The sequence below is a fragment of the Crassostrea angulata genome, chromosome 8, assembly GCF_025612915.1.
Source record: "Crassostrea angulata isolate pt1a10 chromosome 8, ASM2561291v2, whole genome shotgun sequence".
NCBI classification, from domain to species: domain Eukaryota; kingdom Metazoa; phylum Mollusca; class Bivalvia; order Ostreida; family Ostreidae; genus Magallana; species Magallana angulata.
Genome location: NC_069118.1, coordinates 59,137,401 through 59,162,870, shown reverse-complemented (window position 1 = coordinate 59,162,870; position 25,470 = coordinate 59,137,401). Strand labels below are relative to the sequence as shown.

General features: G+C 34.8%; 1 protein-coding gene across 8 annotated transcripts; it reads right to left on the bottom strand.

Annotated features, from left to right (window-relative positions):
• Positions 1 to 2,290: 2,290 nt before the first annotated feature.
• LOC128161659 (uncharacterized) lies at positions 2,291 to 25,315 on the bottom strand. Of its 8 annotated transcripts, XM_052824981.1 has the most exons (11): positions 20,296 to 22,242; positions 19,877 to 19,980; positions 19,159 to 19,238; positions 18,732 to 18,940; positions 14,766 to 14,833; positions 11,938 to 12,000; positions 7,500 to 9,208; positions 7,098 to 7,163; positions 5,862 to 6,833; positions 5,274 to 5,356; positions 2,291 to 4,919 (listed from the first exon to the last, which is right to left on the bottom strand). In XM_052824981.1, the coding sequence occupies exons 7-10, from the start codon at positions 9,175 to 9,177 to the stop codon at positions 5,289 to 5,291; spliced, it is 2,784 nt and encodes a 927-aa protein (XP_052680941.1). In that variant the 5' UTR covers positions 9,178 to 9,208; positions 11,938 to 12,000; positions 14,766 to 14,833; positions 18,732 to 18,940; positions 19,159 to 19,238; positions 19,877 to 19,980; positions 20,296 to 22,242; the 3' UTR covers positions 2,291 to 4,919; positions 5,274 to 5,288. The 8 variants fall into 8 exon arrangements, with proteins under 8 accessions (XP_052680941.1, XP_052680945.1, XP_052680942.1 ...); XM_052824985.1 differs by lacking the exons at positions 19,877 to 19,980; positions 20,296 to 22,242 and adding an exon at positions 25,300 to 25,315; XM_052824982.1 differs by lacking the exon at positions 19,877 to 19,980.
• Between the last annotated feature and the right edge of the window lie 155 nt (positions 25,316 to 25,470).

The window sequence follows — 25,470 nt, the reverse complement described above, 5'->3', positions numbered from 1 at the left end:
ATTCCCTATAATTTAATTTTTTGTAATTAAGTGTACTTTACGTGGCGTTTTTCTTTAAAAAATAATTTTAATCAGTTCAAAAAGTCAAACGTTACGTCAAGCAGATTAATTAGTACATTTTTGACGTCAGAGTATTATGACGTGTCTTGTGACGTGCTTACCGGGTTAACAAATTTAAATTAATTTTTCTAACCGATCAAATGCCGCGTTGCAACCAGAATTAAAGTATTTAGAGAAAAGAAAATATTTCAAGCTGTACCCTGGGTATAAATTTTACGACTTCAAGTCTCCATTTTCTACGTTGATATAAGCACCCCTAGGATCACTATTCAACGTTGAAAAATTACTCTTGTTTCAATGTTAAGTCAATATAGAAGCATTGAATGCTTATTTTTTAAATTGCCGGTCCTAAAACACGGCGGGCCGTGCAGACAAATTGAATAACGCGCGTTAGAAACATTTGTTCATATAAAAGAGTATATACACACCAAGCAATTTCTTGAAAATAATGATCATTTATCACAACGGCATGATAACGATGGCTGTATTAATTCGTCGCTGAATATTAAAATAAATCGTTGCTGTTTCCCCATCAATTTTTTGATTTACCGAGCAGAAGGATAAAAAACTTCAATATTTGAATAATATTTTCCTCCTGAAATGTTTAATAATATCACCCTCGCGTGCAATTATTATGCATAATATATTTACGGGTGCAGCATATGATTAAATATTTGTATATTTCCAGTGTCTTTGTCTGTGATAAAAACTACGAATCCTATAAGATAATTAAGATCAAGCTCTGTATCTTCAGCTACCGTCTATTTACACATCCATTGTAATATTAACTGCACTATATATGGGCAGATTTTTATATATATTTTTTAACCAGCTTTCTGAGTCTAACACAATTTGAGTTGTTACAAAATTTTGGACATGTCTAAGCATCTAGATAACCAAGATCACTCTCTGTATCTAGAGCTACCTCTGCGATTCATTTATATAGTTAAATCAACTATGCATGTTTGAAATAGTACTATTTAACGAATAAAGACTCAGTCTTTGAGTATTATGAGGTGATAACTTCGGTCGGGGAGTGGTCAAATCCAATAAAGTCCAAAGGGCTTTAAGACAGATTTGACCACGCTCCGATCGACATTATCACCTCATAATATTCAAAGAATGATTCCTAATTACTTAAATTTTTATTATTTCCAATTTGTACACTTCAACACAACATTATTTCAAAAGCACTATTTTTTAATGTAGCACATGCTATGTATTACTACGCAGCGCAGCCAATACCGTTTTTCGGTTAGGCTATAATACAAGCCCATTTTGTGTTACTCATGTTTTATGAATTTATTGGGTTTTAGAGTTCAAAATTGATTCTTAATGTTTTCACAGACAAAGACAGTTGAAAATGTAAATAGTATCTATATAAACATGTGGCCTGTTCCAAAAAACTAAACCCCCTTCACATCTGGAACATATTGCTCAGATTCAGCATCCAAGCCTGTCAAGTGCATTTGTATCATAAAGACGCACCATCCACCCAAGTTTGGTGAAGTTAGGAGCTGTAATAACTAAGATATAATCATCGGAGGGCACCTGATCCAAAATCCCTAATCTCAATTCAGCATGCAAGCCTGTCAGATGCATCAGTATCATAAGAGTATCATGCAAGTGTGATGAAGTAAAAACCAGTAGTAACTTAGAATTGCTATCAAAGGGCACCTGCTCTAAAAACTTAAACCTGGTTTAATAACATTAACCTCCTCCGTCATCTGCAATTCATGATTCAGATTCAGCATCCAAGTCTTTCAAGTCCATAAGGTCTAGATGCACCATCCATGCAAGTATGGTGAAGATAAGACAAGTAATAACTTAGATACAGGACAGGCACCAAAAACTTTAAACAGGTCCGTACGCCGACGCTGGGGGTATAGTATAAGCTTCGCCCGCCTTCTTTTCGGTAAGCTAAAAAGTCAAGATTATCTGTTCTAAAACGCCCCCTCTTTCGCTTCAGGTTTCAATAAACAACCAAAAATAGAAAGCTTACGGGGATTTTGCATTGTTAACAAAATTAAGTACTCCGGATGATAAATAAATGTTAACAAATGTGCGAGGTGTTCCGAGTACTTCCGAATGGAGAAAATTGTTAACATTTCCCATTTAGAACCTCTGTACGATGTTTGTTTTTGTTCATGTGAAATTCTCCGCGTAGAAACAGATGATGAATTAAAAAAAAAAAATTTGGATATTTTTTCCCTTTGATCAATTTGAATTGTACTTCATTGACAGGCTTGTTTATTTTAATCAAAAATCTTCAAAATATGAAGGAAGCAATAACTTGAAACAGACTATTGTACAAATTTAAGAAAATGATTTGTTTTTAATTTTAATAAAGGGCGAACAACTCCTTAAAAAGTTTTCAAGTGCAAAACATTCACTCAGTGTTTCTAAATTCTCTCCTGTATTAGAGCAATGCTTCTTTCATATTGAAATATATTTTTGGTGTAGTGTATATTCATCAGATTCGTTCTGTTAACCTCAATAATACATGAACTATCACAATATATACTTTGACTTTATCTTAAGGTTCTAAGAGGGTGACTAACTCTTTTTATTTAGGGAGGTATTGGACAGCTGTCAATGATAGTGTGAAAAAGTACATTATTATCAAAATACTTTCACCGATTCAGAGTTTTTAAATTTTACAATATTTAACTAAAACTATTTTCTAAAACTTTTTGATGACAATTTAAGAAGAAACTATTTATAAATTAAACTTCATTTTATTGTTTATTTCAGAATATAGTACGTCACAACATGATACCATCTTAAAACTGAAATATACAGATTTGAGTTATTCCCATTTGACTATGACATTAAGCTAATATGCAAGATTGCCTGTGTACTTCTCAAAAATAAAAAATAAAACTTTGTCACACACAGCAAAAATTTCAAGGGACAGCTTTAACCTTTCACCAAACTGCACCCGGCCCTTTAAAAAAATGTCAAAGGATATAAATACAGGGAAAAAGTGTATAAATACTGATACTATACCTATTACAATCTACAGAAAGTTTTACCTATATAAAACTTATAAAAATTACAATCACTGATTAGTGCGTAAGTCATATACAAAGAACACAGAGTCCATTAGTGAAACTTTATATTACCATAACATATGTAATAAAATAGTAACTAGAAAACTGACCAGTCAGGAAGGGCCCCGCTATGACAATTAATATAGAGAAGTGAAAAAAACTTTGAATTCCATCCTCTTTATATTAACAATGATGAAAAATAAATGCCCGGCAGAAGATGTAAAGAACTGGAATATATAGGATCTCGTGATTTGTAGTTGGATATGATTTTCATCCAACAATTAAAGTGTTTTTTTCTTGAGCCTTAGTGAGGGGATAAAACACACAAGTTGGATAAAAATCATATTATACTACAAATCATGAGTTTCTATTTATCCCATATTTTATACACCGCAATCAATGTTTACACTGTTTATAAAACTCTACATTATTTTTACTTCATTATGCCTAGGCAAATCCCATTGTAAAGTCATAACTGTGGAATATCAAAAAAATATCCAATGAGTCATATCCACGGGATAAAGTGGGTTAACATGGGATGAAATAAAATTTGTTAAAAAAACAAAGAATTGATACCAATGCAATGATACCTAGGCTTTGCCTCTATTCAATAAAACTATCATAAATCATTGTGTACGGTATTTTAACCAAAAAAAATATGAATATTATATTTCAAATCCATATTTCAAAGAATGTACACAATACTACACATCATTCAAAATTGACCTTAACTTCAAAACAAAGTTCATTTGCAGACACAGGCAGTGCAGTAATTAATCTCAATGTGACAGATAAAGATAAAGCTTAGGATTTTCTTCCTGTGGAAGGTTAATTAATCCCAAAGGACAAATATTGCACAGCCTTCCATGTATACAATGGTAACATTCTCAGCAGTTATCTCTCTTTGCCCATTCATTCTCAGCAGTTATCTCTCTTTGCCCATTCTTCTTATGCATAGTTAGGAATCTACCCCACCACCCCAGCTCCAAACCAGAAGATATAGAGAACCAAACTTAGCATCAAAATATGTATTTCTGCCTACTGAACTACCATACCAAATTTGAACTTGATTGGGCAACCATAAAAAAAGTTATTAGAAAAAAACAGGAAATTTGTGGACGGAAGAGTGACAGACGGACGGACGGACAGAAGGACGGACGGACAGAGTGATTACTATAGGGCACCCGCAAATCCTTGCGGGGCCCTAATAAATAAATAAGTTTTGTAGCGCTCCATATAATAACATAATCACTCTAGCGAACTTTATATAAAATGGACGTGACATAAAACATAGTACATGTATAGGTCACTTAAAAAATAATAGTATTGAACATTATTTTACAACAAATAACAATGAGGATAATTAAAATTCAAACCAAAAAAATCACAAGATTAATAATTCTCAAAAGTTAATTAAATGCTAATTAGAAAAATTGTATTTAATTGTCTTTTAAAAACTTTGAACGGATTACGCATGAGGAATACACATTGGAAGACTGTCGTAAGTAGGAATGATCACCATAGACAAATTGTCCTTTAAGTGCACACCCTCGATAAATTAAGTAGCAAGCTTCCGTCGGATCGTAGGATTCGGTTTATTTTACGGATAATAATCAGTTCTTGTCCTGGACCCGATCCACGCAATGCTAGGTAGGCGTACACAAGAGTTTTGTATGTAGGAAGGAATTTTAGTGGAAGCCAGTGCAAGTCACTAGAATAGAAGTGATATGACCCTTTTTCCTTTTCTCTGTAACAAGTCAAGCTGCAGTTACTCCACCACAAGGCATGGAGATAAAGTTTGCTCACCTGCATAAAACAGAAATAACAATTAATGATATTGTAAATGATTATTTTTTATCAATTGAATATTATTACATGATGGCATATCTAGGAGGGTTAAAATTAATTCTCAAATCCACAAAGTTTAATTTTGCTAAAATATATACTTTATTAGAATACCTGTTAGATGTTTTTTTCCCTATATAGCAATAGACAGCCATGCATGTTTGGAGTATCTCCAAGTGTGAAATAAACAGGAGTCAGTATTACAGTCCATGTGAATTATACACAGGTCAATTTCAGCTGCAGATGTTGAACAAAGTGACAAACAACATGTGTGGTTTTGAGAGCAGACTTGATTTTAACAGAAATATTTACAACCTGTCAATATCCAAGCTATCTCCATTCTACGGCTGGTGTTGAGCTGTAAAAGACATCCTCATCTCTTGAGTATGTATCCTCATCTACAACAATCATCAATTAGCTGTTAATTAATAGATATTATACAGTACATGTATATATACATATATTGATAATGTTAAATTCACAAAAAAGTTTAGACCAACTTCATTTTTTACATTCTTTATTTTTCTAGCTAGTCAATAAAATGGATTAAAATGAGTTGTAACAAAACACATAATTACAAATATATGTGTCACTATGTCTTATTACCAAATTAAAATGACCTCTAATAAATTAAATCAACTACATGTAAATACATTGCGATGGTACTGTACAATAACATCCAATTATTGAATTAATATATCCACTTTCTACAAATTTTATTTGAAGAAATAATTTGCAATGACTGGTAGATTCCACTAACCCTGTAACAACGATATTTTTATTGACAAACAATCACACAGATAAACATGTCTTACATGTATCTTATTGACTGATAATTAACACGGACTGTGTGTCTTAGTTATCTTTATCTAGTTAATGTGAATGATAATGACTCAGACTTACCTGTCAGAGCGTCCTGTGTGTCTATATAACTGTAGACACGCACCTTGTTGTTGTCCCGTGATCCCACCCAGAGACGGTGAGTGTTGACATCATAATTCAGGCCCCATGGTTCACCCATCTCTTGTGATTTTGTCAGTAGATGTGACAGGAACTGACCGTCCTTGTCCAACATCTGTACTGTGTCGGTTACCCAATCACACACCAGGATGTGTGACAGCGCGTCAGTACAGATTCCACGTGGCAATAGTCCTGATCCTGATGGATGTCCTGTGTAGGAGAAACGATGTCTTCCTCGACGCTCTGTCACCACTACAGCACTGAACGAGTCAGACACCACGACATCCCCATTGTTGTTCTCTGTTATATAGCGAGGATCACTATACAGTCCCAGTTCTGTGTTGTCTTTCTGTATGGTGTGTGTGAGTTGTCCACTCTGGTTGTACCGGGTTACCTTGCCTGTCTTTGTATCATTGTTACACATCCCGACCAGTAGATCCCCAGTGGACGGGGACCAGTACACACACTGTGGTTCCCATTTAGAGAATATTGTTTTCTTTTTCAATGTTTTAGTTGTTTTCATATCCTTTGATCGTTTCTTAATATTATAATTCCTATCTATATAAATCAGTTCACTCTCACTGTTCACTGTGTGTAATCCTTTACCACCACGACATGAATCCTCCACACGATGTAGAGGGACACCTGCTGTGTCTGTCAACATGAGATTGTATCTACCACTGACCCAGACCCGGTCTGATGTCACACAGGAAATGTGTTCACAACGATGAACACCTGTCACTGTGAGAGATTGATGGAGTTCAGCACCAGACGTCAGTTTCAGCAGACACTGGTTTCCTACGCGTCGGTTTCCTCTCTCTGTGATTTGGATTGCACTCAGTGACTCCATCACATCCTCCTTGTTGAGTGACTCAGTCATGGAGAGCTGGCTGCTGTGGAGTTTATCAGCAGTGTCTGCAATAAAACAAACATCAGACATGTAATTATATATATATATATGTGATTAATGAATAAAAATAATAAATCTTATTTAAACAGTTGTCTGCATACTAACACACATTCTAGATGTATTAATGCAGTTTATCAATTACATTTGTAATCTTAAATGGCATGTGATTGTATTAATTGATTAATTAATTGAAATCATACACAGATGTATCTAAATAATTAATTTAAATAACATATTCCTATGTGTTTTTGAATCTAATAAGCAATCACCTTGCTGTGGTGTTTCTGTCCTTGTGGTTGGGATTTCACTCAGTGACTCCATTACATCAGCTGAGGCTGCAAGAAAATGTGCAAACATCAGACATCAACAGTTTAAATGCAGCTTATATAAATTAATTACAATGTCATGTAATTGTATTTAATTAATTGATTAATTTAAATCATACACAGGTGTATCTATAAATAACTAATTATAATAGCCTATTCCTGTGTGTGTTATTTGCATTTAACTAGCTATCAACAGCTTAAATCTTGTACATGAAGTTAATAAACTAATATAAATAAGCTGCTACTGACAGCGTGTTAATTTTGTTCTCAAACAAATCAATCAATACCAGACATATGATACATATACGTTCTACATGACTGTCAATGATAATGACTCAGACTTACCTGTCAGAGCGTCCTGTCTGGTGATATACCTGTATATAACCACCGTGTTGTTGTTCCCTGATCCGACCCAGATACGGTGAGTGATGACATCATAACTCAGGCTCAATGGTGAGAATATCCCTGATGGTCTTATCAGTAGATGTGACAGGAACTGACCGTCCTCGTCTATCATCTGTACTGTATGGGTTGTATCATCACACACCAGGATGTGTGACAGCGCGTCAGTACAGATTCCACGTGACCGTAGTCCTGATCCTGATGGATGTCCTGTGTAGGAGAAACGATGTCTTCCTCCACGCTCTGTCACCACTACAGCACTGAACGCGTCAGACACTACGACATCCCCATTGTTGTTCTCTGTTATATAGAGAGGTACACTATACAGTCCCCGTCCGGTGTTGTCTTTCTGTATGGTGTGTGTGAGTTGTCCACTCTGGTTGTACCGGGTTACCTTGCCTGTCTTTGTATCATCGTTATACATCCCGAGCAGTAGATCCCCAGTGGACGGGGACCAGTACACACACCGTGGTCTCCTTGTAGGGTTTGTTCTCTCTATAAATGTGGTGGTTGTTTTCATATCCTTTGATAGTTTGTTGATGTTATAATTCCTATCTATATAGATCAGTTCACTCTCACTGTTCACTGTGTGGAATCCACTATATAAACCACGACATGAATCCTCCACACGATGTAGAGGGACACCTGTTGTGTCTGTCAACATGAGATTGTTTCTATAACTGACCCAGACCCGGTCTGATGTCACACAGGAAATGTGATCACAACCATCAACACCTGTCACTGTGAGAGATTGATGGAACTCAGCACCAGACGTCAGTTTCAGCAGACACTGGTTTCCTACGCGTCGGTTTCCTCTCTCTGTGATTTGGATTGCACTCAGTGACTCCATCACATCCTCCTTGTTGAGTGACTCAGTCATGGAGAGCTGGCTGGTGTGGAGTGTAAGATGTATCTGGGGGAGGGCTGTCTTTATAGAGGAGAGGAATTGTAGCGCACTGAATGTTGACTGTTCATACATGTGTACATATCTCTGTAGGCTGACTATATGTCTGTTTGTTTCCATCTTCTGTTTTAAACATCTGTGTTTGAAATTAAAGTCACAAAACACATTGTTCAATAGATCATATACCACATAGTTAATGAGATCATTCAGTTTCTGGGCCTTTGTTAACATCTCTGATTGATAGCGGGAGAATTCTGTGCGACAGGTTTTGATGTCATCTGTGATTCCTGGCAGGAGAACAGGTCTGTAAAAGAGAGCCTCACTTCTGATGGTGTAAATGGTTCCTCTGTGTTGTTGTTGCTTTGTTTTATAAGCTCCTTGTAAGCTAAGAATCTTGTGCTTACTTTGTCGAAAGAGAGAAACTGGGAATCTATGAGATTTATGATCAAAGCAAGAATCACACACAGGAACTTGACAAGGTTCACAGTACTTTATATAAACATGGCTAGGATGTCTCACACAAATCTCTTGTTTTGGGATATAGTTGAATTTATCACGATATGTGGCAACATTGTGGTCTATTGTTTTGAGGTTTTTCACATGGTTTTCTTTACACTTTTGACACAGATCATATGGACACGATACACAATAGTACTCCGTGCCCCCCGGACACTTAGAGCACTGATGTACTCTATATGTTGTACTTGCTGGGTCCATGGTCTGGAGGGTCTAGGTCTTTAATCCTTGCCTGCAAGTTCAATGAAAACAGAGAGTGATGTCAATCGGTGTCATTCATGTAAACTTCTTTCTATAGATATAATATCAAATCTTTTGAAAATTTTAATAAAAACAGATGTACCTTTAAGGTAAAAATGTATTTCTCTTCATAAATATGTGATGGTTCATCATTCTTGTACAGATCATAGAAGACTCAAACAGTAGGAAAATGAAAATTATCCCCCAAAAATGACTGTGTAGGAGAGAGAGAGAGAGAGAGAGAGAGAGAGAGAGAGAGAGAGAGAGAGTGTGTCTCTAATAAAACTGTATAATTTCTGAGCAAGTATGATCATCAACTAGAGTTTAACCTCAGGTGTTCATGTATTTTCTATCTCTCTCCCACTTTCTCTGCAAAACGTGTACTTATGTGTATTTGTTATACTTTCATGTTAAATACTGAAAAATGATTGGTTTAGACGCAGTTCATAATCTGTTCTATTACCCTCAGCGTTAGCAACGCACTTAGCAACAGGTAACATAACGAATTGTTACATGCGCGAAAATCATGCGCGTACGGTTCGCCTTTGAATTCAAGTTATTCCTATCTAGAAGCAGTGATGTTTTCTTTAAAATTGAGACATTCAGTACATGTATAACATGTATAACAAAATAAATAGTGCCTGTTTGGGAGGATAACAGTTGAAATTGACGGCCCTCGAAAACTATTGTCAACCTCCGCTTCGAATCGGTTGACAATGGTTTTCTCGGGGTTTCAATTTCAACTGTTACCCTCCCAAACAGGCACCATTTATATAAAGTGTCTTTTGCTAAACTTAACTTTTATTCTCTTTCAGTCATGTGATTTATTTCTTTTCTCTCTCTCTCTCTCTAAAACTCACTGCTAAACATGTTCTTTCTCTCTCTTACTCTGTGCAACATGTACATGTACTCTTCCCCACTTTCTCTGTCTGTCTGTCTGTCTGTCTCTCTCTCTCTCTCTCTCTCTCTCTCTCTCTCTCTCTCTCTCAGACTTCCTTTGCTTAACATGTACTCTTTTCCTTTTTTCTCTGATTTCCTTTCCAAAACAGGTATTCTTGCTCTTTTTCTTTTTCTCTCTCAGACTTAACATGTACTATTGCTATTTTTTATTTTCTCTGTTTAAGCTTTAACTTCCTGTCAAACATATAGTATGTACATTGTAAATCTATCAGACATGTACTTTTGCACACTGTCTTTCCTCTCTTTCTCTCTCTGTACTTTTGCTGTCTTTCTCTCTCCCTTGCTTATACTTTCTTTATTAAATATGAATCTTTTCCCTGTCTTCTTTTCGTAACATGTAGCCTTCCTCTCTACTTCTCTCTCTTTCTTTTTTCTCTATAATTGTATCTCTCTTTCTCTTTTTTCCTCTTTCTAACATACTTTTACTCACTCTTTTTTTCTCTGATCAACACGTTCTCGTGCTCCATCTATTGAACTTTCTATGTCCAAAAAGTTCGTGGACAATCGCGCTTTCATCATTTTAACCCAGGCCTACGACGTTATAGAAACGTCATTATAACTCGTCGTCAGACTGGGGCATGTGGCCTGTATAGGCAATGAATATATAATGACAACTTCAACACAAAAACGTACATTGCTCTTATTTTTATACATATACATTATTTTACACTATATTAAGATATTATAATACTTTCTTGATAATGGCACCAAAATTTTTAAAAAAAATTACATCTGTCCATGAACTTTTTGGACAACCCTAATACTCTCTCTCTCTCTCTCTCTCTCTCTCTCAGAGTTTCTGTCCTTCACATGTACTCTCTATCTCTCTCTGTAAGACCTTCTCTCCTGAACATTCAGCTTACTAGTACTATCTCTCTCTGTTTCTCTCAAATTTTCTCTCCTCAGTATGTACTATCCTTCTCTGACTTTCTCTCCTTAACATAAATGTACTCTCTCTCTCTCTCTCTCTCTCTCTCTCTCTCTCTCTCTCTCTCTCTCTCTCTCTCTCTCTTGCTCTCCCTGTTTAACATGTACTATGTATTATCTCTATATCCCTCTGCTTTCCATCTGTCATTCTTTCTCTCTTTCAGACTTTCTCTAAACTAGAACTTGATTTTAATTTAAGAGAAGATGTCTGACAACGACTTTGCCTTTTGGTTGATCCTGTTTTTTTTAAATGAATTGGCCCATAACTACTGCATTTGTAAGTTACAGTATCTATACAAAGCATTAAAATATACAGGTGCGACGCAGTTGTGTCTCAGCTCCAGGTAGAGAACAGACTATAATTGTTATCGAACCACAATTCACATCTTGTTATCAAATATGTGCGAAACAGGAACACGAAAAGTGTTATATGAGGTCGTTTGACTACTGGCTTATGGCCCATGCTTTGCTATTTTACACAACCTTGCTGATTATTTGACTGTCCCCCTGGGCAGATCATTTGACAGTATTCCACATAACCACATGGATTTTTTTTCCTTGTTTGAAAAAACAATCCCTAAATGGGAATGAGGGTGGTTCTTATTTTGTTAATCTCTTGGTAAGAAATTGCTATGCTCTCAAGTAACAACTAGTTCTTACCATAGGGCTTACACAATGACTACTGCCCGCATACCCATTTAAGAGCTGTTTAATATAATGTCTATGAATGACACACAACAACGAACTTACGATAACAATAGGTCACCTGAGTAACCAAGAAAGGAACAGGTTAGCTGCCTTATGAACAGTTTATAATATTCATGAATACTATACCATATACAATTCCTCTTTTCTTTCTCTTGTCTACTGTATCTTTGAAAACCATACTGTATAGATCTAAAAAGAGACCACACAATTCTACACAATGGTACATGTATTAACATCAAAGGCCGGAACGGCCACAAAGGCGTCGAGCTGACATTTTTTTTCTTTTATATAGAATGATATTAATAATTTGAATTTCTGTACTAATAGTCATATCAAATGTTAGACTTAGAATAGAAAAGTATATGAATTCTGTTTTCTGCTGCTTTAAAAACAAAATTCGGTATATTTTCTAATAAAATAGGTATTGGTGCTTTTATAATACAATAACTCATCATAGTTGCAAAAATCGAAGAAATTTCAAAGTTCAAAAATAATTTTTTTCTTTCTGCTTCAGTCTTTGAACAACTTTCACAGGTTCATAATTTGAACGCATTAACAGCGTGTCCCTCATTATAATAAAAAAACATACATTTATTTATTTCAATAATGAAACAAGATTTCCTATGGTATGGTTGTTTACAAACAAATCCACAACACGTGCTATCTAAAATGCTCGACCGAACCAACTGCATTATCGTTTTTATTTTTTGCAACAAAATTGATAGATACCTTTATCGCTTACATTTTTTTTCGAGACCGTGCCCGATAACAAATAAATTTACATCTAAAATGTTATTTCTATCGGGCACGGTCTCCAATTAAAATGTGAGTTGTTAATAACCAGGGAGGCAAAGTTGGGTTTTTTGTACACAATTTAGTTGAATAAATGGAAAAAAAAATCTTGTAATACGTTTAATACTTTAAGGAACTTATTTCTTATGCGCATTTAAAAGGCGGTGCAGAGCATGAATTTTTGGAAGATTGCCAATCCAGACAATCGCTAGAAGGCTGCCGAGCATTAGCTCGACGCCTTAAAAAACCAAAAGACAAGCAGGATAACACACATGTAAAAAAAGAAAAAAACAAACAAATGCTGATGGCAGAAACCATAAGTTAGGGATTGAGCTATTCCGCTACTTAAAACAATTATGGGTGAAAATTGTGAAAACTTGACGGTCAGACCCGACATCGGTTGGGATGCCGGGGCCAGATAGTTATTGGACACTAAAACACGACATTGTCAGAATCAGTTTTGTTTAAAGTTGTTGATAAGAAAGAAATTAAGTAGGGATATCTTGGGAGAGAAATTGACTCTGAACAATCATCATCATGACTTGTGTCTGTCTGGCAGTGTCTTAATCAATCATTTCAGGTACATGCAGTTATTCAAAGAATTTTACATTAGTATTGGATCAGTTTCTTTAGGATACTTTGCATTTTACTTATATTCTGACTAGGTAATGGCTTAAATTTGTTACTCTGTGCATTGGTAGCTAAATCAAACTTGAGTGCATGATTTAGGAAGATGAATAAATTTAACATTAAATAAAAACTTGCTTTAAAAAACATGTGAAAAGGGGAATAACTCCTATTTGTTTTAGCTATTAAAAAAAGAAATTGAGTTGTTCCCCTTTTCACGCTGTTTGACCAGTAAGACTTTTTTATCTAACGTGGTAGTGTCCAAGACAATTAGCCAAATGAACCTGCACATTCGTATATGTAAACATAAAATCTAGTAATCAATTCATCAATTAATTCTATTATTGAAAGAATACAAAGATATGAGCTCAATTAAATATGATTAAAATGAACAACATTACTGCTTTAAAACTGAATACATAGGAATAAGTGTCAGAGAATGTTAATTTACCTCGACTTGAGTTTTGTATGTAATGTAAACAGATAATAATCAATTCACTTATACCATTGTTGAAAGAACAAGATATCTGTGAGCCAATGCTCACTAGTAATACCCCCGCTCTGATGTGAATATACAAAATTAGTAAAGTCATCATTTAACAGGAAGTGAGGTCCAATCTAATTTGTGTAGCGATCTAATAGGAGTGGATCAATGATATAATTTTAATTAGATTGAGTGAGGTCCGATTGGTACAAAAAAATATCCCACTATATCGCATGCCTAAACATATAGTGTATTAAAATTTCAAGCGTCTGCAATAAACAGTTGCTGAGAAATCTTTGACAAAAATTTGTTTGAAAATTTAGGCTGAAAATGAAAAATTTCGTCATTTAACAGGAAGCTGACGTCAGATTGGTACAAAAATATGTCTCACGATATAGTATGCCATAACAAATAGTGTGTTAAAATTGTAAACATCTGCAATAAATAGTTACTGAGAATTCTTTGACAAAAAATTGTTTGAAAATTTAGGCTGAAAATAAACAGTCATCATTTAGCAAAATGTTGACGTCCAGTTGGTACAAAAATATATCCCACGACATGGCATGCCAAAACAAATGGTGTGTGAAAATGTCAAGCATCTGCGATACATAGTTGCTGAGAAATTGTTGACGAAAATTTGTTTGAAAATTTAGGCTGAAAATAAACAAAGTCCTCTTTTAACAGGAAGTTGATGTCCAATTGGTACAAAACTATGTTTCATTGATGAATTAATTAGGTTAGGTAGGTAGGTATTTTTTTTTATTTTATCATATTTTTTTCTGCATGAATTCTAAGAATGTTTGTTTGTGCCTTATTTAAAAACAGATTTTTTAATAGAAATAATATAATAAAATTCACAATGACAATCGAATAAAAACAGACATCTAAAAATGGTAGGATCGGGGCATTTTTGTAGGTTAGGTCGGGTTACCCTAAACACACAACCTTTTTTATTTTAGGCCTAATGGCTATTCCTTCGGAGCGGGGGAATAATAATGATTGATTCTCTGTATAAATTATTAATGTTTCATAATTGAATAAATGTACATACTATACCACGACTATTTGATGGTTTTCCATTAATGGACCAGATGTTTCTACCTTGAATGAGGATAAAACCTAAAAAATGAACACATCATATTAAAATAAATATTCATGCATCACTTGATACGTGTTCAAATTAGTTTCCATTACATGTAAACTTTTACCGTGTAGTTTTCAAGAAAAAGATAAAACTGCTGATGGATTACACATGCACAGCAATACTTTAAGTAACAGGAGGCCGACAGACCTTAACGATCACCTGAGTTTCAAAGCCCATACAAACACCTTTTACGGATTATCATATATGCATTTAATTAAGCTTCATTATCAATATGGAGTAAAATGTTTTTAAAATCTAAAATATGGTAATGACCACCACCTTCCTACCTGAAATCGTACACGTCAAGGACATTGATAGGAAATAACTGTTCTATATTTGTTAAATTTCAAGATAGCTTTTTATAATTTACATTTATACATGTTTTCATCGATAAAACAAAGATGGCTGGTATACATGTTTATTAAAAACAACACCCCCCCCCCTTTCAACAATACCATCTGGCATTTATTCAAAAATGATTGTACACTTACCATACTTTAGTATTTTTGGCCAGCCAAGTTTTACTTTAATATCAACAAGTCTACTGTTAATTTTTAAAACTTCAAATACTGTTTTAGTTGTTTTGTTTTAAATAAATAAAAGACCTATTTAATTCTTTTTAATAGGTCTTTCCACCTTTCAGGTGAAAGACCTTTTGTATTTCGTATGTTTTTCATTATTTTTTTCTTCTTTTTTTTTCCAGGGACAGCATTTTTATTTCTAGAGATATTAAAATAATTTTGTCTTTATGATATTGACCATTAAAAGTTATGGTACCAAATGACCCTTTGCTTGATAACTCCCAGAACTTACGAAGTTATTGCCCTTGTGTACTAAAAGCATGTTATCGCACTCCTCTGAAACCAAAAGAGATAGAGACTTGAAACGTTTACCAATGTCTTAAGTACACTAATAGGGTTCTTCATTCTATTCATACCTAAAGGATCTGAAGTCCCCTTCTAGTAGTTATTGCCCCTGAAAGTTTTTAAATGTTTAAAAAATCACTTCCAACTTTTTTATTTTTTGTCAAACAGATTTCGGATCACTTGGGATGGAAGCGTCTACCTTGGCCGAACAAAATGACATAAAGGTCAAAGGTCAAGGTCATTTGAAAATCTGTTTAGTACACTAAGAGGGTTCTTCAGTCTATTCATACCGAAAGGATCTGCAGCCCCCTTCTAGTAGTTATTGCCCCTGAAAGTATTTAAATGTTTTTAAGCGTCTACTTTGGCTGAACAAAATGTAAAAGGTCAAAAGTCAAGGTCATTTGAAAATCTGTTAATTAATGAGTTTTTAGATCTTTTGTTTAGGATGGTACAGAAAAACTTTTCAGGGATATTGTAGGACTTCTTAAGATATTTCAAAATATAACCCTTCTGCCCCTACCTTGAAACAATTAAAGAGTTTTTGTCCCTATTGTACAAAAAGCTTGTTATTGCTATTTCTCATAAATTGTTAGAGATAGAGAATTGAAATATTACTAATGTATTCAGTACTCTTAAATAGGGTTCTTCAGTTTATCAAACCGAAAGGGCCTCTACCCCTTTTAGCAGTTATTGCCCCTGAAAGTTTCTAAAGTTTGTTTAAAACACTTACAACTTTTGAACCTTACTTCGTAGGGTCATCCAACCTCTTTAAACTAAATGTTGACCTTTACCAGTCAATGTGACATAAAGGTCAAAAGTCAAGGTCAAACCCCCCAAAAAATTCCCATATTCAAGTTTTTTATTTTTTTTATAAAGCTACGCAGAGAAAAGGGTTTTATCAATTATATTGCAAAAAAACATAAAAAATAATGAGGTGGAAAGACCTCTAATTGTTCGATAACAATTAGTCTACTAGTTATATTTTTACTTCTTAATTACATAATTTTACAATAATATATTATTAAATATGAACAGGCAAGGGAGGATAACTCCATTCATTGTAACAACCCCCCACCCTCTTACCCAAGCTCTTGCCAAAGGCTTTCATGATACATGTATCTTTGATTTTGATAGACAGCTTTATTCATTCTCTTTTCTAAATATGTACACATTTCTTTCATTAAAATTCAAGAGCTGAAAAAAATAATTAAAATTTTTAACATAATATACAGTCAACTGACACCCATAATATGGTTTAATTTAACTAACACTATAAGACTATTTTGGCCCCACCCTTGAGTCAAAACCCCTTCCCAGGTGGACATGAAATTTACAATTCTGGTAGGGAACTTCCTTGTCTACATAATTATGATTTTTGAAGATTTTTGAAAGTAAAGTAGATTTCCAAAAAAAAAGAACACATATCAATTCAATATTGCCAAGTGTCAATTTACCATATACCAGTAGTTTTCAAGATGAAGTTAAAATTCTTAATGGATGACAACCAGCAATTAACGTTAATTATAATACATGTTCAATATATGGGCATATTTGACCCCCCCCCCCCCCGCCTCAACTTCTGCCCCATGGCCTGGGCACCACGAGCCTCACCATTTAATATCAGGACATTATGAACATAATACCAATGCATGACTTTATCTTCAACAACTGTGATAGTACAGAAGTAAATACCAAGTCAATACAATTTCAATATGTGGCCACATTGGCCCCGCCCTATGGCCTGAACCCTGACCCAGGAACCATGAATTTCACAATTTGTGTAAAGGCCTTCATGGACATTATTACCATGTAATTAGTTTTTCTCAAATATGTATTGGGGGTAGAGAAGATTTTTAGTACCGTGGTAATATATTTTTACTATATATGGCCATATTGGTCTCCCCTAAGACCTGAACCCCTACTCAGGGGTCATGAACAGAACTTCGGTAGAGTGCTTCGTAACCATGCATTTCATTTTTCTCATATGTATATGGAAGTACAGAAGAGGATTTTCTAAGATTAAATACATTTTTACTGTATTAGCCCCACCTTAGGGTATGAATTTTAAAAATTTGGTAGAGGGCTTCATGGACATCATTACAGTGAATTTATTTTTTCCCCAACATTTGTGGAAGTAGAGAAGTAGATGTTTGATATTTAAGCTTTTTTGTATATTCAGCCCATCTATGGCACCCCAGGGGTGGTAGAGCCATGAGTTTCACATTAACAATTTTGATTTCTCTTACCATAGAGATGCTTCACACCGAAAATGGTAACAATTGGCCTTGTAGTTTTTAAAACGGAAGTTAAAAATCTAAAATTGTTATTAATGCAAGACACACACCGAACAACGACGGACGAAGACTAATTGCAATAACGGTAGGTCACCTGAGTGACTCAGGTGACCTACAAATACATGTTCAATATATGGCCATATTTATCACCCCTGCCTCCTTTCAACTTATGCCAAGGCTACACAAAAAAGGAAATTCATCAAAAATGGAATTACAAATAGGGTTGGGTTTAAACAATAATTAAAACATGTTTGTTAAACATGTATATTCAATTAGGAAAAGTATTTAAAATGAAATCAATGGTAATTGTTTATAAATGTTTTTATGAATAATTTAAACGAGCAAGTTTTACAAAATCATGTTTCATAATGAAAATGTTTCATCATACATGAAATTATAAGTCATTGTTATCCATTTAACAACAGTAAAGATATGCATATGATGACATTGAAATTGTGACCAAACATGATGCATTGCAAAAATTATTCTCTCTTCTCTCTCTCTTGCTCTCTCTCTCTCTCTCTCTCTCTCTCTCTCTCTCTCTCTCTCTCTCTCTCTCTGACAAGACGCATTACCTAATATTATTTAATTATTTAATTTAAATTCTAAATTTAACAAAATATTTGCATGATCAAGGGATCAACTCACATTTATAGTCTGTCCCAAGATATTTATGCAGCACATTTGGACGATTTAAAAAAAAATACACATACCTGTGAAAGAAGTGCACTTGTAATAGTTGAAAGGGATAATTTCCAAGATAATTTCATTGACACATTATCAACTGTCACTCAGAAAAATTCACAGGAACGAAAACAGATTCCTTATGGAGATTTATAATGGGGAATGTTTAAATCTTTACTCCAATTGGATTACACTCGGAATACATCGCGCAATTTTTCAACGATATCATCTGGGCTTGCTGCAATACAAAATCTCTGTAGACATCACATTTTTTAGCATTGAATTGAAACCTGATACGCTAACAGGGGCGTTTTGACTAAAAAATCTTGGATTTTTTTTATACTTTTGAATGAACATCGTTTGAACTCTGAAGTATGTATAAATATCAAGCAATTAAGCAAAATGTGAATCCAAGATATATGGGGACAGACTATAGTGCTGAATTCATTTACCTACTTTACTTTATATATGTTCTGTTCTTATCACTTATTGTAGATGGCTGTCATGCGTTCACTTCCACTGGCCAAAATCTGTGCCTGAATTAAAAAGAAATATTTTAAGGTATGGTGAACCACGACCCCTGTAACTCTAGTCAAGAGCTCTACCACATGCACTCAGCTACCCAGGCCAATATCCTCAGTCCATATAGCCTCAACTACTACACTCCTCCCTTCTTAAGTGATCTTTGCCCTCGAAGCTAGATCACTCCAGGTTATTCCCCCGACAGGAGTAAACCTGTTATTTCCAGGGGCAGGTCACTGTACCAAATGTAATAGAAAAGGAGGAATATTAAAACATATGGCTGGACCGGAAACCGATCCCAGGACTCCAACCTGGGACCCCTGTAACTCTAGTCAGGAACTTTACTACTGAGCTATACCCAGGCCGATATCCTCAGTTCATATAGCCCCAGCTACTATACTCATGTATGTACTCTTGCATGAATGTTCAATTAAACTGACACATCGTTGTTATTTATTCATTGCGCCTCTCAAGAAATCAAAGTTTTATTTGAAATTCTCATACCTGATTAAAAATATTGATTACCCTCCTCAAACATCACGAAAAGTTTATCTACATAAACAATTTATATAACACTTGTGTGCTCTCTATCACTCTCTGTGTATACAGCTCTCTCTCTCTCTCTCTCTCTCTCTCTCTCTCTCTCTCTCACCTGTATTGTCGGATACATGTGTGGTGGTCAGGGTTATGGACCATGCCTATCATATCGCCTCAGTGGTAAATTGTCTGACTATGCACGGGTCCCGGGTTTGATTCCTATACAACATCACGATAATTAATTTTTCATTGATATAAATTTGGTTCAATACCGGATGTTGCACATCTTCGCTAACCAAGTGTCCGATTCGTTTTTCTCATGGAGATGAGACAAACGAATTTGCATTAGTTTTTGGTTTTTTAAAATACCTCTCAAGTACAGAGTAAAAATTTTAGAAACTTCCTGGTCACTGGTATCATACGGAAGTCCTAACATTAACCTATACCTACATGTAATTACAAGTTGTTTGAGGGGAAAATAAATTACAAAGCAGATCACATCGTACAATGTAAACATAATTTAAGCAAACTTACATATTTCTTTTCTCAAACAGTCACAATTTAAACTTAATCAATAAAATCGTCCTTGCTCTTTCCTACATGTAAAAAGTCGTCTGTTCATTACACGGCCAAATGCATTCTCTCACCAGAGGTCGTGCTACAGCGAAGCAGCACGACCTCTGGTGATAGAATGAATTGCAGACGTTTAGGCCCCAACATGTTTAGGCCCCAAGACGGTTAGGCCCCAGGTTAGATGTTTAGGCCCCAAGATGTTTAGGCCCCAAATGTTTAGGCACCTGTTGTTTATAGTAATAACTGATAGTTGAAAGAACATGGCTTTTAAGCACTTTTGTAAGAATATTACCAGAAGTTGTTGCAGCTAGTGGCAATATTCTAGGTGCATGTTAATATAATTTTTTACAGAAATAACTCTAATAGTATTGCCAGAATGCTGCCAGAAGTTATTGCCACTAGCGGCAAAACTCCAGCAGTATTGCCACAATGTTACCAGAAGTTGTTGCAGCTAGCGGCAACATTTCAGTATAGTCTGTCCCAAGATATTTTTGCCGCTTATTTTCTTAAATTATTCAATATAAATACCTCTTGGTTCAGACGATGTTCATTCAATAGTATGAAAAAATCCCAAGATTTCCCCTTTGAAACGCCCCCTCAAGCTTGTCGGGTATCAGTACACGGCTAAAAATAAAAAAGTCTACGAGGTTTTTCCATTGCCAAGGAGATGAAGACGCCCGGATGATAACGTTTAAAAATTGCGCGAGGTGTCCCGAGTACTTCCGAATGGAGAAAAGATGTCAACATTCCCCATTATAAATCTCCGTAGGAAATCTGTTTTCGTTCCTGTGAATTTTTACGAGGGAAAAATGATAATGTGTGAATGAAGTTATCTTGGTAATTTTCCCTTTCATCGATTTTAATTGCACTTCAGTCACAGAAATGTGTATTTTTATTAAAAATTGTTCAAAAATGCAGCATAAATATCTTGGGACAGACTATAGTATTAAAATCTGGTTTCTGGTACCAAAAATGTGTTGCTGTAATATTGCCGCAATATTGCCGCATTGTTGCAGCAATGTTTGGACGTTTCGGCATCCAATAATTTCTACCCCAATTAGTTTCGGTCCCAGATAATGAATATAATAAATAATTAAATATTGATAACTATTCATAAATTCCGTTTTAATGCTATAATTAGCTATAACTACAATTTAGCGAGTTAATATTACGTAACTATATCTTTATTTCAGTCATTAATATACTCAAAGATATAACTTTTTTGAGTTAGGGGGGATTCAACCGACCTGTAGTCAGGGAAAAAAAGGATAACGAAAGACTAAACAAACGACATTAGAAAAGGAAATATTCAACCTTTATAGAAAGGGCTGTGTTGAATATTATAGAAACGATCTGTATATATATACGAGTTGGTTGGTGTACCGTGGGGTGGGTTGATCCACGTTTGCACATACATGTATAAAACAGGTTTGATGCCACAAATGATTATAACATTCCTATATTTACAACTACTAAAAGAATCTTTTCTCTTCGGTCAGACACTTGGAGAAAGATAATGCCCATCATAAACTAATGCACCACAAGTTAATTCACCAGTTCACCGCCCATTCACACTGCATGGTCTGATTACTTCATTTATTTCAAAATGCATATACTGTTTATAAATAATCACGTTTTCAAAGAATTAATGTACGGCATAAATTTTAGACGGCCATAAATGCTACCTCTACCATTCCTGCCCAGTCAGAAATTGATGCATTTTGTCAGTGACTTTGTGACTTGTTTGCAATTTTAATAGGTTTCATCATTTAACAGATGTCAGTTTCTGACACCATGTCTGACACCAGCAATCGTGTTTATTTCAGCAGCAAAACCACCGCACACTGCCACTTGTTGTAAGGAAAGGTTATATACATGTACATGTATCAGTGGTGTCAGAAGCAAATTGAAAGGGGGGAAGGGGGGGGGCTAGACTTATCAGAAATATTGACAATCAAAAAATAATGATGGTTATAATTATGTCTAATGTCTAACTTTGCAAAAAAAAAATTAGAGGGGGGGGGGGCTATATAAGCACCTTAGCGTCCTATGTACTTTATGTATATAATGAAATGTCAAGAATATGAGGGATATCATGAACTTCTGTACTAAATAGGATAATCAATGAAATCGAATTTAACGATTAAAATTTAACTATACATATTTTTTTAAAACAGCGTTTTACAACTCAAGCTTGTTGCCCCCCCCCCCCTACGCACCCCACCCCCTGCATCATTATGCTGTGAGTGAAATGTTACAGGGTTAAAGTACAACAAACAACAAAATTTATCATGAGTGACGGAATTATTGTTTTGTAAATCAATCCACTTGAGTGTTTAAATCAAATTTAAAATAACAATTATATTTACTATAAAAAAAAAATCACCAAAATCACTCATTTGAAGCATAGGCTCAACTCAAAAGGCTTACAATTAAAATGCATGTAAATATATACAGTACCTTTATTCGACAAACATCAAAATACACCGATGATAAGAAATTAACAAATGCCATTCAAAGGGCTGTTTTTCCTATTTTACAAATGATCCCCATCAATCAAGATCATGTGACTGATTTGTAAATAGGTATTTAAAATTACCTGCACGTTATTCATTTCTCTATCTGTCTGTCTGTCTGTCTGTCTGTCTCTCTCTCTCTCTCTCTCTCTCTCTCTCTCTCTCTCTCTCTCTCTCTCATTCATCGATTCTTCATTATTCTGGTTGAGTAAACGTATCTACAATGAGCTAGACCTTATATTGTAATTTGACGTTTCAATAAAAGCGGTCTATTTAATTCCATTAACAGACCATCGTCTTTTTTTCATTTAAATGGAGTTATTGTACAGTTTGAACAAGTCTACCTATTTATAAACATTCCTGGTGCCGCTCTATTGAATCGTTCGTCATCGCTCTATTTCTCTTGTGCTATGAACGTTGTTTATTTTGAGAAATTTAAACCTAAGTATCCAAGTGTTAGGCAGACCTTCTCAGTTTATAATGAAAGGAAAAATGCTATATGGAAACATCAAAAGTGATCATGACGCTGTTGTTTTTTTTCTCTTGAGCTACATGTACATGAATGCATTCGGTGTATCTTCTGGTGTTTAAGGTGATTTAATAACAAAAACATTTAGTCTAAAAGAGAGAGCGTAGGCAATGAATAGACATACCGGTAATTCCCAAACATTTTCATATCTTCTCCTACAATCATCACCTGTTCGGATTACCAGTAACACCCCCCCCCCCCCCACACACACACACACAAAATCGATATACACATACGTATATTTCACTATCATTAATACCCCTGAAGATAATGCACATACCTGTAAATGATATTCTGTATACTATTAACATCTCTTTAAAAACCAGTGCTAAACTTATATATTATATATGTACTTAAATCAAGACCAATCCTTATTTACCCATAATTCTTATCCGGTCTTTTTTAGATATTTAAATGTCCGCAACAGATAAGAATCCTTTACGTCACGCATTTGGAATTCAACTTATCATGCTAATACATTAACGAAGCGTATTGCTACCTGGTTGATACCTTTAAATATTTTCCAATAAATGTATATGATTATATATACAACGGATATCAAGATATCGTTTTTTTTTCCGAAAAAATGCATCCAAATGGAGGGAAGCGAGTTGGTGAAAATTCAAACACTCGAACCGTCAATGCAACTGTCATTTATGTGTCTTTAATTACAATGTCAATAATTATGTTCCCGTCACTACTTATCAATATCAATACAATACTGTAACAGTGTTTTTACTTTTAAAACTTTCCCAGTGGTTATCTTTGGGTTGTGTTTGGTTTCTTTCCTTTTTCTTTATATATTATGGCAGAATTTACTTTTCTATAATTATGGAACGTCACGTGACTATTTTGGATTTGTCTTCCATGATTTGTATCTTAGGTGGTATATAGATTTATGACTTTAAACAGACTGCAAGGAGTTCATTTATAATTTGGATCTATATATTTGTTGGATAGAAATCGGTCCTACATGTACATATAACAGGAGGATGTGGTCGTCCGGCCCTCATGCTGTTTCTCCGTCCCTGTCCTCATCACGATTCTAGGAGTCATCTCGGGGATATGTGTGGAACTAATCGATTGAAACCCATTATAATCATGTTCCATACGGACCCGAGGGGAGGGGGGAGGGATACATTAAAATTGTCAAAATTTGATAATTTAAAAAAGCACCTCAGCGTCCTATGTACTTTATGTATATAATGAAATGTCAAGAATATTAGGGATATCATGAACTTCTGTATTAAATAGGATAATCAATGAAATCGAATTTAACGATTAAAATTTAACTATATATATTTTTTTTAAAACAGCGTTTTACAACTCAAGCTTGTTGCCCCCTACGCACCCCGACCCCTGCATCATTATGCTGTGGGTGATATGTTACAGAGTTAAAGTAGAACAAACAACAAAATTTATTGTTTATTTTGAGAAAATTAAACCTAAGTATCCAAGTGTTAGGCAGAACTTTTAGTTTATAATGAAAAGAAAAATGCTATATGGAAACATCAAAAGTGACGCTGTTGTTGTTGTTTGTTTTTTTTAGCTACATGTACACGTATGCATTCGGTGTATCGTCTGGTGTTTTTAAAAGGTGATATAACAATGAAAACATTTAGTTAAAAGAGAGAGCGTAGACAATGAATAGACATAGTTCCCAAACATTTACTTAATGTTATTTTTATATCTTCTCCTGTAATCATTACCTGTTCGGATTACCAGTAACCCCCCCCCCCCCCCTTGCACACACAAAAAAATCGATATACACTGACGTATATTTTAGTATCATTAATACCCCTGAAGATAATGCACATACCTGTAAGTGATATTCTGTATACCATTAACATCTCTTTTAAAACCAAGTGCTAAACTTATATCATATATGTACTTAAATCAAGGACCTTACATGTACCTTACCTGAATAAAGACCAATCCCAATTTACCCACAATTCTTATCGTCCTGGTATTTCTCACAGGGACCCTAGCGGATAATGACGATAACTCTGTCAGCTGTGCAGTGTTAAAGGCAATGTTTTATCTATGTGTCTATTTCAGTATGAGAACTAATTTTCATCTTCTCATATATCT